Source organism: Quercus robur, chromosome 1 (genome assembly GCF_932294415.1).
Source record: "Quercus robur chromosome 1, dhQueRobu3.1, whole genome shotgun sequence".
NCBI classification, from domain to species: domain Eukaryota; kingdom Viridiplantae; phylum Streptophyta; class Magnoliopsida; order Fagales; family Fagaceae; genus Quercus; species Quercus robur.
In genome coordinates, this window is record NC_065534.1 from 8,720,745 (window position 1) to 8,737,179 (window position 16,435).

General features: G+C 35.7%; 1 protein-coding gene across 2 annotated transcripts; it reads left to right on the forward strand.

Moving 5' to 3' along the window:
* Window positions 1–13,040: 13,040 nt before the first annotated feature.
* On the forward strand, window positions 13,041–15,662 carry LOC126719169 (E3 ubiquitin-protein ligase SIRP1). 2 transcript variants are annotated; one of them, XM_050421760.1, is made up of 3 exons: window positions 13,041–13,285; window positions 13,726–13,768; window positions 14,244–15,662. In XM_050421760.1, exon 3 carries the CDS (start codon window positions 14,298–14,300, stop codon window positions 15,447–15,449), a length of 1,152 nt encoding a protein of 383 aa, XP_050277717.1. In that variant the 5' UTR covers window positions 13,041–13,285; window positions 13,726–13,768; window positions 14,244–14,297; the 3' UTR covers window positions 15,450–15,662. The 2 variants fall into 2 exon arrangements, with proteins under 2 accessions (XP_050277717.1, XP_050277712.1); XM_050421755.1 differs by lacking the exon at window positions 13,726–13,768.
* The last annotated feature ends 773 nt before the right edge of the window (window positions 15,663–16,435 follow it).

The window sequence follows — 16,435 nt, forward strand, 5'->3', positions numbered from 1 at the left end:
CTAAAAAAGCTTAATGACGATAAGATTCCTTAAATGGATGTACATCGTCCCTAAAAAGCTTAATGACGATAAAATTCCTTAAATGGATGTACATCGTCCCTAAAAAGCTTAATGACGATAAAATTCCTTAAATGGATGTACATCGTCCCTAAAAAGCTTAATGACGATAAAATTCCTTAAATGGATGTACATCGTCCCTAAAAAGCTTAATGACGATAAAATTCCTTAAATGGATGTACATCGTCATTAAAAAGCTTAATGGCGATAAAATTCCTTAAATGGATGTACATCGTCCCTAAAAAGCTTAATGACGATAAAATTCCTTAAATGGATGTACATCGTCATTAAAAAGCTTAATGGCGATAAAATTCCTTAAATGGATGTACATCGTCCCTAAAAAGCTTAATGACGATAAGATTCCTTAAATGGATGTACATCGTCCCTAAAAAGCTTAGTGCGATAAAATTCCTTGAATGGATGTACATCGTCCCTAAAAAGCTTAATGACGATAAAATTCCTTAAATGGATGTACATCGTTCCTAAAAAAGCTTAATGGCGACAAAATTCCTTAAATGATTGTACATCGTCCCTAAAAAAGCTTAATGACCATGAAACTCCTGAGATGGACGTACATGGCTTAGTAACGATAAATGTAAAGAATAATGACGGCAAAATTCTTTGGACGAAGTACATCGACGCACCACGACGACAAAAGTTCCTTAAAGAAATGGACGTCACCTCTAAGGCTAAATTCCCTCGATGTCCATGTACATCACACAACATGGTCTCATCTGTACAAGAGGGACAAACCCTTCAAAGTGATCAACACGATTTTATCCATACAGGACGACCAGAAAGTCAGGTAATGGGAAACATTTCCAAAAATCAAATGAGCAAGCACAAACATTTATAAATTCAAATATAAAGTTAAATTGTTCAAAAAGGGGCCCCAAAAACAGGAGGGGCATCCAAACAACTACTGTTCTTCACTTGGTGCATAAAAAAAAAAAAAAAAAAAAAAAAAAAAAAATGGGAATTTCGTTAAGGCAAACTAGGCTGAAGGGGGAATTTCATCGTCCTGAGTAGCCTGAGGTGGTTCAACGCCGGTGGACACTCCTGTTTGAGCCGCCTCGTCCTCCTCAATCTCCTTGTCAACAGCTTCAAAGTCCAGATCGTCAAGACTCACGGCAGGACCATGCTTGACGAGATACCTTCGCAGCAGCTCGAACCCTTTAAAGTACCACTGGAAGAGAAGGGTGTTGTATTCTTCAGAGGATTGGAAGGCAGTGACGGCTTTGGCTACCGCAACCTTCATCTTCTGAGCAGCCGTCGCTAGAAGTTCGTCCTTTTGCTTCACGGTTTGTCTCTCAGAATCCAGCTGCTCCGTCAGCACGCGGACTTGCTCCTTAGAAGCGTTGAGAGAGTCCATAGTTGTGATCAAGTCCTTGCGCAAACCAGAAGCTTCAGCCTCCAAAGCGTCTACCTTCGAGTTGGCCACGACGGCCTTCTCCTCATTTGCCAGGTACTGAGTGGTGATGTGCATGGTCTCCCCCAACACCTATGGACGAATACAAAGTTAATAAAAGTTAGCTCAATACAAAAAAAAAAAAAAAAAAAAATGTATGATGATTCACCTGCACGAGTTTGTGGACGTGGCGGCTCACCATCTCGTGTGAAGGAATGCTCGTAACTTCCCTCATCTCAGCAGGGGTAAAGAGCTCGGTAGCACGGTCCATGGCCGTCCCTGCATCTGACCAGACGCTGGCATCAGCTTTCCCTTTTCCCTTGCTAGCAGCTTTCTGCTTCTTCGAGGGACGAGCAACCTCCTCGATTGAAACTCCAGGAGATGCAAGCAGACCTTCGTCCAGATCAAGGGTAGGTGTGGACGACCCTCTCTCCACTACCTCTTTCTCCTTCTCCCTGTCCGTGATCCTCAGCCGCTTCTGGCCTATGCTGGAAAAAGGCTCATTCTTTTTGCCCTTGATTTTAGCATACATCTCCTTGTTGAATTTTGACGTCATTTCTACCAAGGACGAATAAAAAAAAAAAAAAAAGAGGCGTAAGGACGAGTAAAAAGAATGCCAGCAAACACAAAGAAAAAGCGTGAAGTGCAACTTACGTTTTCTCTCTTCACGGTCAAGAGTACTGAGGACGTAAAGTGAAGGTTCTGGCCCCAGGCAGTGACGAGCCAAGGTTCGCGGATCAATCAGCTCTCCAAAATCTTCTATCGTCCTGGCGTATTCAAGAGCAGCCTGCACTCGCTTGGCAAACCTGGCCTCTAGCTCCAGACGGTCTTTCACTGCAAAAGGACGACGTCAAACAAAAAAAAAAAAAAAAAAAAAAAAAAAAAGAGTGCCCAACAACATTGGGAGACACGCACCAATCAACGGGGTCTCCCATCGTCGCAGCAACCTAGGAACATTCCCCCACAGATCGTCGGGCAGCGTCTCCCAACCGTCCCCAGATACAAAGAAGTATCTTGACTTCCAGTAGCGAAAGGACGACGGAAGGTCAGCTACCAGACGGGCCTTCCTAGACCAAGGGACGAACTCGTAGTACCCAAACTCCCTGGACTCTTTCAGACGATACAAGTAGACAAACTCATTAACTGAGATCATATCCCCGTCAGCAATGGTCGTCCAGATCACCATGCAGCTAATCACTATTCTCCAAGAGTTAGGCATAATTTGCCCCGGTGCAAGGTTAAAATGGTAAAGAAGCTCCATTATGAATGGATGGACGGGGAATCGGAGGCCACACGAAAAAGCTGCCTCGTAAAAGCAAACCTCTCCGTGGGCAAAGGCACAAGCTTTTTCGCCCTTCCTGGGTAGACGAGCCTTAGTTCCCTCTGGAAATTGAAATCTGTCCTTAAACTTACTAAAAACCTCAACTTTTAAGGAGCAATTTTCCTTCAAGGCATGAAATCGACGGGCCGTCGCCGGAACAGGGGAATGGGAGGACGAAGGAACACGGGAAGGAGTGGTGGTTATAGCGACGATCCCGGTCTCTTCCTCAACCACATTTGAGGACGAGCCCCCCTCTAGATCACCTAACCCTTCCTCTAAACCCATATTTTCCCCTCTTAGTTGCCCTCTGATAGACCGAAACCAAGCCTGAGACTCCAACAGAAGGGGGTATAAAACACCCAACGCCGAACCTAACCCAGAACCCCTATTAACAAATTCCTCCACCACAGGATACGAACCGGCGAGGGAAGGCGCACCCAATAGGTCACCAGACAGCTCTACCAAGGAACCTAGGCGGGCAAGGAGAAAGGCTACGGAAAGGAAGCTACGCCTAACTTCGAAGGTGTCCACCATTAAAGGAGAGAAAAAGAAAAAGAACTAACCCCACCACTCAGTGAGAGGAGAAACCAGTACAGAAAAGGAAAAAGAATTCAAGCAACACAAATACAAGGGAAAACTGAAAAGGAAAGAAAAGCGTAAAATGGGGTGGGCGTACCTGGAAGTTAGGAAGAAAACTGAGGAGTTGAGGAGCAAAATACGCGTAGGAGAGAACAACTGCACAGACAATGGAGAAATGGAAAAAGGAAAAACCAAAAGAGATCAAACGTTTCTGCCTTGGAAAGTGCGGGAAAACTGAAAAGACACTCACCGGAAACGAGGCACTCCTACCAGTAGAAACCAAACACGTGGCGCTAAGAGGATTCATAGCCGCCACTACGTAATCAATGCGGAGCAGAATTCCAAGCGCCATTACTGAAAAATAAATGAATAAAAAATGAATGGTCATAGCAAACTCTTCATATTCCTATAATCGTCCAAAGAATGGACGACCATGGAATAGGGGGCAACTGATACGCCCGACCAAAATGGTAATCGTCCACAGAAGGCAAGAAAGGGACGATCTTGATAAAATCGTCCCAAGAGAGAAGGTCGTCGCTCAAACATCCGGACACTCGTTCCTACCCTTCGCGGAGCGGTTACAAGACATTAATCAACCTTCAGACCGTTGGGAATGGTAGCTCATCATTAACACCCAGCAAAGACGTTACCAGGCTAGATTAAAGCCTCCATCAAGACTCCACCAACGGCTAGAAGAAAGGACCTACAAACACACATATAAAAGAGCTAAACCCCGAGAGGGGCAGGGTAAGACAACACTCTAGAAAATTACTCCCATTGTTCTCCTTTGTCAATCTTACTGACTTTGGCATCGGAGACCTTTTTGCAGGCACAACGCCGGCAAACTACCTTCTTTCGTTCGTTCACGAGTTGCAGAAGATTGGTCTGGCGAAGAACAGTTTCATCTGGACGATCATAAATCAACTGACGATCAAATCATCATCAGTTGTCTTGATTTTTTAGTGGATTGATTATAAAATGGAGGAGAATGGACGATTTCATTCCATCCGTCAATAGGCAACTGGTAGTTTTCAACCTAAAGGAATCGAGTCGAGTGAGGCCTCAACACCTATTCCGAGATTGACTAAACTATGAGCACCCGTGCCTTTTATATTTTAGGGACCCTAACCATTTCACTTTTAGCATAATTAAATATATAAAATGGGCTCGAATTGCGTCTTGTAATCATGCCACAACACGTGTTTTAAAATGATCATGTGTCAATCTCATATTATGCTTATGCACAAAAATATTACACTAAAACCTTATTTGCACATCAAAAAAACAAAAGAAAAAAAAAAAAAAAACCTTATTTGTATGGAAAATTCTTACATAGTTCGCAGCAGTGCTCTGGTCTCACATAGTGGCTGCGCCCCATGGTGAGTCCCACATTTGGGGCCCACCCCTTATGTGAGAGCTTGGTTAGGATGCACAAATACAGGTACGGTTGTGGATACGATATGACGATATGGGCAATTTTTCAACCAAAAAAAATATGGTACAATAGATAAGACATCATTACGATGTGGTTATGACATCCCAAATGAAATATCCGTACTTCTTGAGAGTCGAAGTGTGTGTTTGTTTAGCAACGCGTCTGCATTATTGCTGTGTTTGCGTTTTTTGGCTGGTCCCATGACACTGTTCATGGACCAGTCAAAGCACAAAAATGAACAGTAGCAAGTGAACAGTGTTTTGATTTTTAATTAATATTTTGCTACAGTATTTTCAGCAATAAGTTTTTATTTTTTAGCAAATAAACGGTATCGAAACTGACTCTAATACTCCAAAACTATCTAAGTTTTTTCCTATTCATATAAAAGTATATATATGAAAGCTCATGAAATTCCACTGCAATAAAGTGATTGGAAATGTCAAGAAGTGTTAATTTTTGAGTACTATCACTTGGCAAGAGATAAGAGATGGGTTGTTGAAGTAATGTCAATGTCTCAAATAAATAACGGGGTCCAACCTATAGGTTGTTGAAGTAGTTTTTTCAAATGGAGAACGGGGTCCAGACTTTAAAAAGAAAAAAGAGGCAACAAGTAGGGAGGTTCCGCGTGGTCACCACAAAACTATATTATGAGCTCCATTGGACACGCTCACCTAAGAAGGAGACAAGATTTAGAAGGACCAAAAAAAAAGTGTCCTTCGGAGAAATCAAGATAATTAAATTAATTAATTAAATTTTTTTATAGAAAATTAATTAATTAATTAAAGAAAAAGACCTAAAAAAAAAGTGCCCCATATTTATTTAACCTTAACTCTATTGATTTGTCAGCCAGGTTACGATAAAATGCCGGACGGCAAAAGCATAGCAATTTACATGGCGCTTATTGTATTGTATTTTATGGTATGGCCCCCATTGGGTTCAATAATTCAATTAGCCTGGCTTGTTAATATTCCCATCTTTCTAATTGGAAAATGTTGCCACAAATTATTTTACAAATATTTTTTATAAACTGTTGGTGTATTGTATTGTTATTGGTAAATAAAAAAAGGACAAAGTTTAGCTACAAAATTAGTTGTAGCCTTATGCTACAAACTTGCAAGTTTTTGTAATTTAAAATTATGTACAAAATATAAGTTTATAAATCATGTAGTAAATGATATCCGATTGACACAAAATTAAATATGTGTATTAAGGGCGTAAAGAACATGCAATTTAACGGTTAGATTTTCAAAATATGTTGTAATATTTATTTTATTGAGTGTGTTTGTAGCCTTAAGCTACAAACATTTATAGCTAAACTTTGTCCATAAAAAAATAATATTAACGATAGACTCAGATGAAAATTAATAAAAATTTATTATATTATCAGTTTGTAAAAATATTATAAAATAGTTTATGATTGTAATATTATTTTACTATTTTTTATTTGAATCAGTCATGTTTTTCTACCCCCAAGAAACAAATGGAAGAAGAAGGAGAGAGAGTGAGCGAGAGTGATTCACGTTTAGTTGAATAGTTGGCACAAAAAAGGATTTTGATTCACGTTTATAGTCATGGGGAAGTCTATTTCTGACCACAAGAAGAGCTTGCCATGTGGAAGTCAAAGAATGTAGAGATAAGGAAAAAAATTTCAGCCACTAAATTTTGGGGCCTGCCCTGCGAGGCTGCGACCACTAGTTTTTTCTTTTTCTCTTTCTTTTTTCTTTTTTTTTTCCTTTTTTTAATAAGTAAGATTTGACACTCTCAATAGCCCCCAAGAACTTGACTTGTATCAAATACTTGAAATAATTATTATGATTTATGCACATTTGCATTTTAAAAAACACACTAATTGCACAAAACAAAGGGAGGAGATGGGATAGATGGGTAATTTTTCAAACCCTCTCTCCTACTCACATTTTCTTCCCATTTTGGGGGATATGAATTTGGTCGAGGGCCTCTCCAAAATTCCCTCCCTTTTTCCCTCGCAACCAAACAAGCCCCATCCAAAATCTCCCATGTTTTTCCTTCCCTATTTTCCATCTTATCAAATCACTACAACACATCGGGGTGCTAGTGTTGAGATGCACTCTAAATTAACAATAGGTGGACTATAAAACATATTACTTAAGGGTTGTAACACTTCATCAACAAAGAAAAAAGGTTTATGCAACACAAATAGCAATGAATAATTAGTAAACAAGGTAGCTATATAACACAATGATCAATGACTTAGCAAAGAATATCTTCTCACTTGCAATTACTATCTTATGTATCAAATATATCAATAATGTAACACTTCTTTCACAAGTCACAAAATGTAAACATTATACGTTGTGGGACAAAGAAAAAATAGATATTCAAATATATTTAACGTATGAGATATAATTTTTACTTTCCTGAATTAAGGATCGACTAGAATAGTAATAGAAAGCTTATTAATAGGCATCATTGACTGAAAATTGTGAAGTCCTAAAGAGGGACTTTTTGTTAGGTAGATTTGTGTGTTTGCCCCTTCCTACAAGTAAGAAAACAATGATAGAAGTATTAAACGAGAAAGACTTTATTGCTCCATGACTTTGGTTGGGTGTTAGTTTCGATACAGCTTTTTTTTTCTCAACGTTTGCATTTATACTGAATTGTGCATTTTTAGTGCACAGGACCCACAAGTACTTTTTTCAGTAAAATCAATTTTAAAACTTGGTCATACGGCACTATTTTCATATTTAAAAATTATTTTGTTACAATATTTAAATTTTTAACAATAAACTGTATTCAAATAGACTTTAGTTCATTAAAAAAAAAAAAAAAAAGACGGGTGTTATTACCTAGGACCATTTTACTATCAAAAAGTAAAAAGACACATATTTCAAGGGAATAAAAATTAGGTATACAAGCCATATTCTTTTCTATGCAAAGGAATGATTAGTAATTACTACCACCACATCAGTGTACAATGTCTACCTTGGTGGTGATCCAAATGGAGTAGAAAATGTTAAGACTGCATTTGTTTTGACTAAAAATGATTTCAGGAAATCATTTTACACCAGTCTAGGTGTTTGGTAAGCACAAAAAACTTGGTCAAACGGAAATCAATTTCCATGTTGATCGTAAAATAACCCTCTCAAGACGTAATTTGATTTCAATTTCTACTTTACCTTCAAATCAATTACAAGACTTAGTGAAGAAGAGAGAGAGAGGGAGAGAGCACATTCATCACCGCCCAGCCAAGCTCCGGCACAAACACCCATCACCAATCCCTCATCACCGATCCCTCATCACCGCCCAACCAAGCTCCGGCACAAACACCCATCACTGATCCACAAAAACCCAAGACCCACCTCTCCAATCGCCTTGCATCTCGTTCTCGTCATCGCCGCCGCTGAAGACTAATCTCTCTTTCCCGATCTATCTCTCTTTAATCTCTTTTTATATATATATATATATATATATGTTGTGGTGGTGTGGGTGGTGGCGTTTTGGTGGTTTTTGTATGGATAGTAGTGGATTTTGTGATATAAAATTTGTTTGGAAATTGAGAAAATGTGAAAATTTTGTAGGAAAATAGCATTTTCAGAATGTTACCAAACACTGAAAATTGTTGTCTAATATAATTTTTAAAATGCAACCAAAGAAAATATTTTCCTTCAGATAAAAAGATAAAATAAATAAATAATTTCCTTTTATAATGACCAGGGAAAAAAAACTAAAAATGGGAGTGAGGTAAAAAAAAAAAATCTCTCTCTCTCTCTCTCTCTCTCTCTCTCTCTCTCTCTCTCTCTCTCTCTCTCTCTCTCTCTCTCTCTCTCTCTCTCTCTCTCTCTCTCTCTCTCTCTCTCTCTCTCTCTGGGTTATGGAAATTTGGCAAAGGCCTGAAAGGATTTGTGGCGGGCGAAAAGTAGATTAATTAATATAAGACTCGTTTTTTTTGAAAGTATTTAAGACTCGTTTTAATTATGCTGCAATTCACTCACGTAATTAATTTATAGAGATGGGATGCAAGGTTAATTTTGAAATACCCGTTGTGTAACATGAAACAAAGATCAGAGTTAAATTTTCTATGCAAAGTGGAAATATTCAACTGGAAATTGCATAGAAATTAGCTAAGTGTTTGTCCTTAGGTTCAATCCGAGGATGTAGATACAACTTGGTTTCTCTCTCTCTCTTCTATTTTTCCTCCACTCTATCTCCCCTTCCTTTGATCCAGGTGATCCTTGGGTTTATATAAATTAGCAAGGATGCATCTGGATCTTACATTTGGAAGTTGAGATTAGATTTTCTTGATACTTGTCCCTTCAAGACCTTACTATAAGGTTTATACAATAAAATATGAGTTGTGAAGAACACTGTTCATGGTTATCTATTCATTAATGCGGCCAGTTAAGTGGTTGTAGTGCATTTAATGCGAAGGGGATGGCTGTCTTGTTTTCCCTTTTTCTTTTCTTCCTTGTTCATAACTAAGTTACCTTTATCTCCTCGGGGATTGCACCATGCTTCCTTCATTCCGGATTCTTGGCCTTCTTGAGGTCAAGTAGGAACCCTTGACATCGTCATCAGCAACATCATCCCAAACTCCTTATTAGTTAAACAAGTCCTCTTCATATAGTTCCCCTCATCGGAATTACTCTTACTGCCACCATTAACTAACTTTGATCCTTGTTCTCCCACAAAATTTAAAAGGTAAAAAGAGATAATAGATATTACAATCAAAGTTAAAAAAAAAAAAGAAAAAAGAAAAAGGTCTCATATCCGGCAAGCTCGTGAATTGTATGATACAAACATGTGTATCATACTAATCATATCAAATCAAATGTATTGAATGTATCGTGCAGGACATAAACAAATGGGTTTATATATAGCTTTCGTTATCTATTATTTTTTTTAGATTTCACCAAAGTTCATCAAATTATTGGACTTTTTTTTTTTAATAAAAAATTATTGGACGTTTTAACACAAATTCCTGATACCACTCAGTTAGCCTAATAAAATAACCACATCTATTGTCTCTCTCTCTCTCTCTCTCTCTCTCTCTCTCTCTCTCTACAAAAATTGGACCACACACACTTCTCAATTTCAAGTCTTATTTATTTATTTTATTTTTAGTCCTACTCCCTCTAAGTCCTTAAGCATGACCCAAACGACAATCTAGAATTTCCATATTAAATTACTTTATGTTAATGGATTATAGACAAGTATTATTATAAGAAAACATTTTTTTTGGATCAAAAAATAGATTAAATTCAACGAATATTATCACAAGTTAATCTAATTATTATTTTTATAGTATTATTAGTTTTTAGATACGATAGGATTTGAAATACTAAATCGATCGCTATATATATATTATGAAAATAAACGAATAATAAAAACATCACCATAATATTACTAAATAGGTATATTCTTCTCTAGATAGTTGGTAAATAGCTAATTATTTGCATAAGTATCAATTAAGTTGTCATTAATTGAATATATTCTAAGTGTATAATAATTATATATTTTTTTATAAAGTTTTATGTGTATTATATAATACACAAAAAAAAAAAAAAAAAAATTATGATTTAGATGGACGAAAATGTGATATGGCTAAAGTGGGAGACGTGTGGGAATTCATATGAATGATTCATTGATTGGAGGGACACTTTCACAACAATATATAATTTCACAGCTTTGCAGGTCATAGTCAACATTGTGAAGACATGGAGTCAGGGTTGATGATAGATGGAGCAGTACAGTCAGGTTGAATGCGGACACGTATGTAAAATTAATACAGCAAGATGAATACGACTTTTGTTTGGTGCATGACACTTGTTTAAAATTAGTACATTAAGATGAATACGGCTTCAGTTTTAGTATATTTATTTGTTTGAAAATATTTTCTCGAAAAAAATTATCATTACTTTTTTAATTCTTAAAAAAATTATTTTTAAAAATAAAAATTAATGTATGTTCTAAAGACACGTTAATAAAATTCTTATTTATATACTGAATATGAATATGATACGAACACTTTTTTGGTTGGAATTTTTAATTACCAGTTGAGGCTGTCATTATCTGTGTTAAGCAAGTGGTGACGTGGCAACAATATATAGCATATCCACAGAAAGATGTCACTTCAGTCGTCACTATACCCACTCCCTCAGCCACGCCCAGCCCACAAGAAGTGTGCTCTCATTACTGTCACCAAATTAAACATAAGTTTTTTTTTTTCCTGAACTTTTAGAATGAAAAACAGACCAAACATGGGCGGCCACCGTCACATCCACGTATTTTATGTACGTCTTACACTCTGTTTGGAATTTGATTATTTTATTAAAATTAAAATTTTTTTTTCTGAACTTTTAGAACTAAAAACAGACCAAACATGGGCGGCCACCATCGCCACAGCCACGAATTTGTATGCATATCTTATGGTCCGTTTGGAATTTAATTATTTTATTAAAATTAAAAAATTTTTACTGAAAGTACTGTAAATAAAAAAAAAAGTTAACTGAAATAAGATTCTAAAAAAAAAAAAGTTAGTTGAAATAATATAATAAGATCCATTAATAGTACTAAAAAGTATAGTGAGATTCATAAATAGTAACAAAAATAAACTGAATAATGAAAAAAGTTAATTTTTTAAGTTGGAGTTAAACGCATACTTAGAATATATGGATGAAGACTATTCTTTAAAAAGAAAGTTTATTAACTTAAGCAAAAGCCATTAAATTGTGGTAGCATTTGCCTTCATCATAGCAAAAAATTCATTACCAATAAAAAAAAAAAATTTAACTCTTGCCCAAAATACTGTGAATAATAGATAAAAAGTAATGAATTTATGAGAAAGTAACAAACAACTAATTACAGTCTATCATGTAAAATAGTTGTGGTACTTCAGTAGCGGTTCAAGGAATTTTTCTCAAAATGTTCCTTAAGAATCATAAATTATACTATAATTTAATAAAAAGAGAAATTCATATATTGATAACAATAACAATAAAAAAACACATAAATATATAAAATTTACAATTACATTCTAAGAGTTTTCATATTTTGAAATCGGTGTATGATAATCTCATTATCAATGCTACAAACTACATATCTTTCAATGTATACAATCAGACAATTATTCATCCATTAAATGTAAAATAAATTATGGAGCAAAATTTAATTTTATTGGCATAAAAAAATTGAGGGTGTTCCCAAATTTTTATTGAAGGATAGACAATTAATTTTTTTTAATTATTATATATAAAAAAAATTTCAGGCCAGGTGGTCCTGGGACCACCCTAGCCTTAAGGTGGTGCCGCCCTTACAATACTCATGCATGTATTTTAAAAAAGATGCCAATTCTAATTTATTTGTGAGCAATTATTTAGTGCTCCAGAAACACAATAATTACATACTCTCCCATCTCACATAATATTATGTTTCGCTAATTAAATTCATGTGAGAAAAAGAAATAAACATTTATTATATACTCTTAAAGTACTATAAATAAAAAAGTTTATTTTGTAAAAATAATATATGTGTAATTTTAGTCACATTACTATGTTTCGCTAATTAAATTCATGTGAGAGAAAGAAACAAACATTTATTATATACTCTTAAAGTACTATAAATAAAAAAGTTTATTTTGTAAAAATAATATATGTGTAATTTTAGTCACATTACTATTTTAACGAGTAATATAACTTGTTTAAATAATAAATATAAATAATTATATAAATCATCACATAATATACTTAGAGGAAATTCTTTTAAATTGGTTTAGAGCTAAATTCAACCCAATCACAAAAGGCCTGATGGTCCTCTGAGCATGTGAGATGGCTGATGTGGACATCCCTCACTTTTGCTACCATAGTTGCCTCTCCTTTGTCAGGAAGAAGTTTCCTAAGTCCATCCATCTCCTCTTATGAAAAACTCACTCTTTCTGGATGGATTGCTTATTAATTTCCATTCATTTGATTTGCCTCTCTCTTCCTAAATTTTCTTATTTGGATGTGTGAAAATGGGGAAATTAAGGAGACAAAAAAAAACTAAAAATAAATAATTATTAACAGATGCTATAGATTAAAATTCTCTCAAAATAATAGACTCAAACACGAAAGACTAAAAATAAAAATTTGAAAATAGAAACAACCTCAAACTTAAAAAAGAGGGAAAAATACATATTAATTAAAAAAATAAAAAATTACATTTTAAAAATAGCAAACATAATAAGATGAGAGTAAAAAAACAAAAGGTATGGGAAGAGAGAAGAAAACAAATAAAAGAAAAAGGAAATAGAGGAAGAGAAAGAGAGGGGAAAACGCGGTTGGGTTGTCCTTGTTCGCAATCAATAGAATCTTTCCATTCCATTGATTACCATTTTCTTTTTACCTCTCTCTCTCTCTCTCACTTTCATTTCATTCCTTCTTTCCTCTCTTACTAATACAATTAAAAAAAAAAAAAAACACAAAACACAAAAACACAGCTTTTGTGGTGATGTGTTGTGAGGTGGGTTAAGGTAAAGATTTTCCAAGACTCTTTTGACTATATATATCTTTTTATGTTATTTATGTTTCCTTTTAATTTAAATGTTTGTTTGTCAAACTCAAACTCAATGATGATGTTATTTCCTTTCCTTTGCTTGTCTGGTTGTAATTTTATCTAATATCATAATTGTTTTTTTTTTTTTTTTTTTTTTTTTTTTTTGTTGTTTTTAATGAAAATTTTCTAAATATAAAAAATAAAAATTATATGAAATTAAGAAATAAATGGTTCCAGATCCTTCTCTCCTCTTTTTTCAATGACAGATTTAAAGGGTTTCTATCTCTCTCACCTAACCTTCTTTATTTCTATATTTTTATAAAAAACATAAATTGCTAAGTCTAAACCCTTCTTATTTTCTCCGATATCCAATACCCAAAAGCCATATTTTCTCAATTTTTTTTTTTTTTTTTTTAGATTTTGGTTTTGGACCTGCTCTCTTCTCCTCTTCTGGGTCTTGGTAAGTGCAAAATTTCTCTCAATCTCATTTCTTTTTCTTTATTTGTGGATCCAACAATTTTTGTTATAGTACCAATTTCAAAAACGCTTTTTTTTGCTTACTAGATTATCTTGGTTCACAATTTTAACCAGGTTCTTTTGCTTTTTGGGGTTTGACTTTTGCTTTTTTGGGTTAATGGGTATGCAAATCTGTGACCTTTATTCTATAGTCTCAAACAGTGTTTCTTGGCATTTTTTTAACCTGGGAATTTTGTGGGTTTTTTTTTTTTTTTTTGGGTGGGTGTGGTGGTTGAAAAGGTTGTTGATGATTTAGATCTGTGAAAGGCTTGTAAACTGTTTGATTCTTTGCCTGTGAATGAATGTTTGACTATGAGGGTTTTTGTGTTGGGGATGGTTGATGTCTATTATTCATTGAATTACTGTGTTGATTTTTTTTTTTTTTTTTTTTTTTAAATTTAAATTTTTGATTGTGACAGAATCTAAGGTAGTGGTGGTGGTGGTGGTGGTGGGGAAAGAAGAGAGAAGAAAAAATGGAGGAAACTATGGCAGCAAGGTATTGGTGTCACATGTGTTCACAAATGGTGAATCCTGTTATGGAAGCTGATATTAAATGTCCCTTTTGCCAAAGTGGTTTTATTGAAGAAATGAATAGCACTGCTGGGGATAACCAAGACCCTGAAACCGAATTTGGATCTGACCGTGCCCTCTCTTTATGGGCCCCCATCTTGCTCGGCATGATGGGCAATCCTCGCCGCCGGCGGACTAGACGTCTTGATTTTGAGGAGGAGGAGGAGGAGGAGGAGGATAACAATGATGATAATGGTGAGTCACGCCATGGGGGTGAGGCTGATGTGGAGCGTCAACTTGAATCCATTATTAGGAGGAGGAGAAGAAGCTCAGCAACCATACTACAATTGCTCCAAGGCATTCGAGCTGGAATGCAATCCGAAATGTCTGAGAATTCGGAGGGTGATAGGGATAATAGGGATAGGGATAGAGAGAGGGAAAGAGAAAGAGAACGCGTAATTTTGATCAACCCTTTTAATCAAACTGTGATTGTTCAAGGTTCTTTTGATTCAAACCGGGGTCAAGGCGAGAATCAGAGCCCCATTGGGTCACTAGGTGATTACTTCATTGGTCCTGGTTTAGATTTATTGCTGCAGCATTTGGCTGAGAATGACCCCAATAGATATGGGACACCACCGGCACAAAAGGAGGCCATTGAAGCATTGCCTACTATGACAATTAAGGATAATTTGCAGTGTTCAGTGTGTTTAGATGATTTTGAGATGGGTGCTGAAGCAAAGCAGATGCCTTGTAAGCATAAATTTCATAGTGGGTGTATTCTGCCTTGGCTTGAGCTTCATAGTTCTTGTCCAGTATGTAGGTTCCAGCTGCCTGCTGATGAGACAAAGCGTGATTCAGATGATGGGTCTAGAAACAGTACTAATACCCCAAGAGCGAGTAGTGAGAGCGGTCAAGTTAGTGGCGAAGAAGGAGATGGAGATGGAGATGGAGATGGGAGAAGTGGAAATACAAGAAGGTTTTCGTTTTGGCCATTTGGTAATTTGTTTTCATCTTCAGGACCTCAATCTGGTGGAGGTAATTCTTCCTCAACACCGTCATCTTCGTCGGCTAATGCAACTGGAAGTGGGAATGCATCTCAAACAGATGAAAATTGAATATATTTTCCTCAGTCATTATATGAGTTTAATGTTCAATATATTGCCAGAATGTTCAAAACAGCCCTTATGTATATAGTATCTTACTGCATCCGAATCTTGCAAGAACGATTTGTGTTTTCAATCTTGTAAATCACTTGCTACCCTCTTAAAAGAATTTCTGTTGTTCTTAATTTGCCTACTGTTATATTGTATAAATTTATTTTTCATTCATTTCTTTTATTTTTTGTGTGTTTTAGGTGCTTTGAAAGTTTCAATATGATTGTAATTTCGTGTATGGATTGTCTGCTTGTTTGAATTGGTATATTGATAACAGGAAGTGGAACCGTTTGATTTGGACCAAACTCCATTATAGATAAGACTTTTAAGAAATGCACCCATGTGGTATCTGATTCTTTCTATGCACTAATTGCTAGATGTTGGATGTACGAAACTCTGTTCAATAATTTATACTTTGGGTCTGTGATTTGAGAAATGTTTAATACTACAAACACTATCTTCTTTTAACAATGCTTTTCCTATAGCCGATTGTGCTTGCTGCTTGGTGATAAAATGTGGGGACAGATGACACGACCTGATTGGTCCGGCTGACAAAAAGCTGCCAGTTCATCACTTCAATTATACGCTGAAACCGTGTGAATGGTCTAAAAAGGTGTCTTGGTTTCTTCGTTTTGAATTGCAACATCGAGCTATAGCTCAATTCACATCTCTCCATGATAATATAATAGGGGGCTATGAGTTTTAGCTTGATTGACAATTTTTTCTTCCATAATAATTGGTTGGAGGATAAAGTTATTGATTTTAGATCCATTGGGCGTATGTGTAACTTACCGACCAAAAAAATAACAAATAACAATAGGATAAAAGATGAGGGCGGAGATTCATGATTCATACTTCGTAATTTATCAAATTCATGATCCATACATCGTAACTTATCAATAAAAAAAAAAGGGGTCTGAATCATGCAATTGTATATGTTTTTGGAT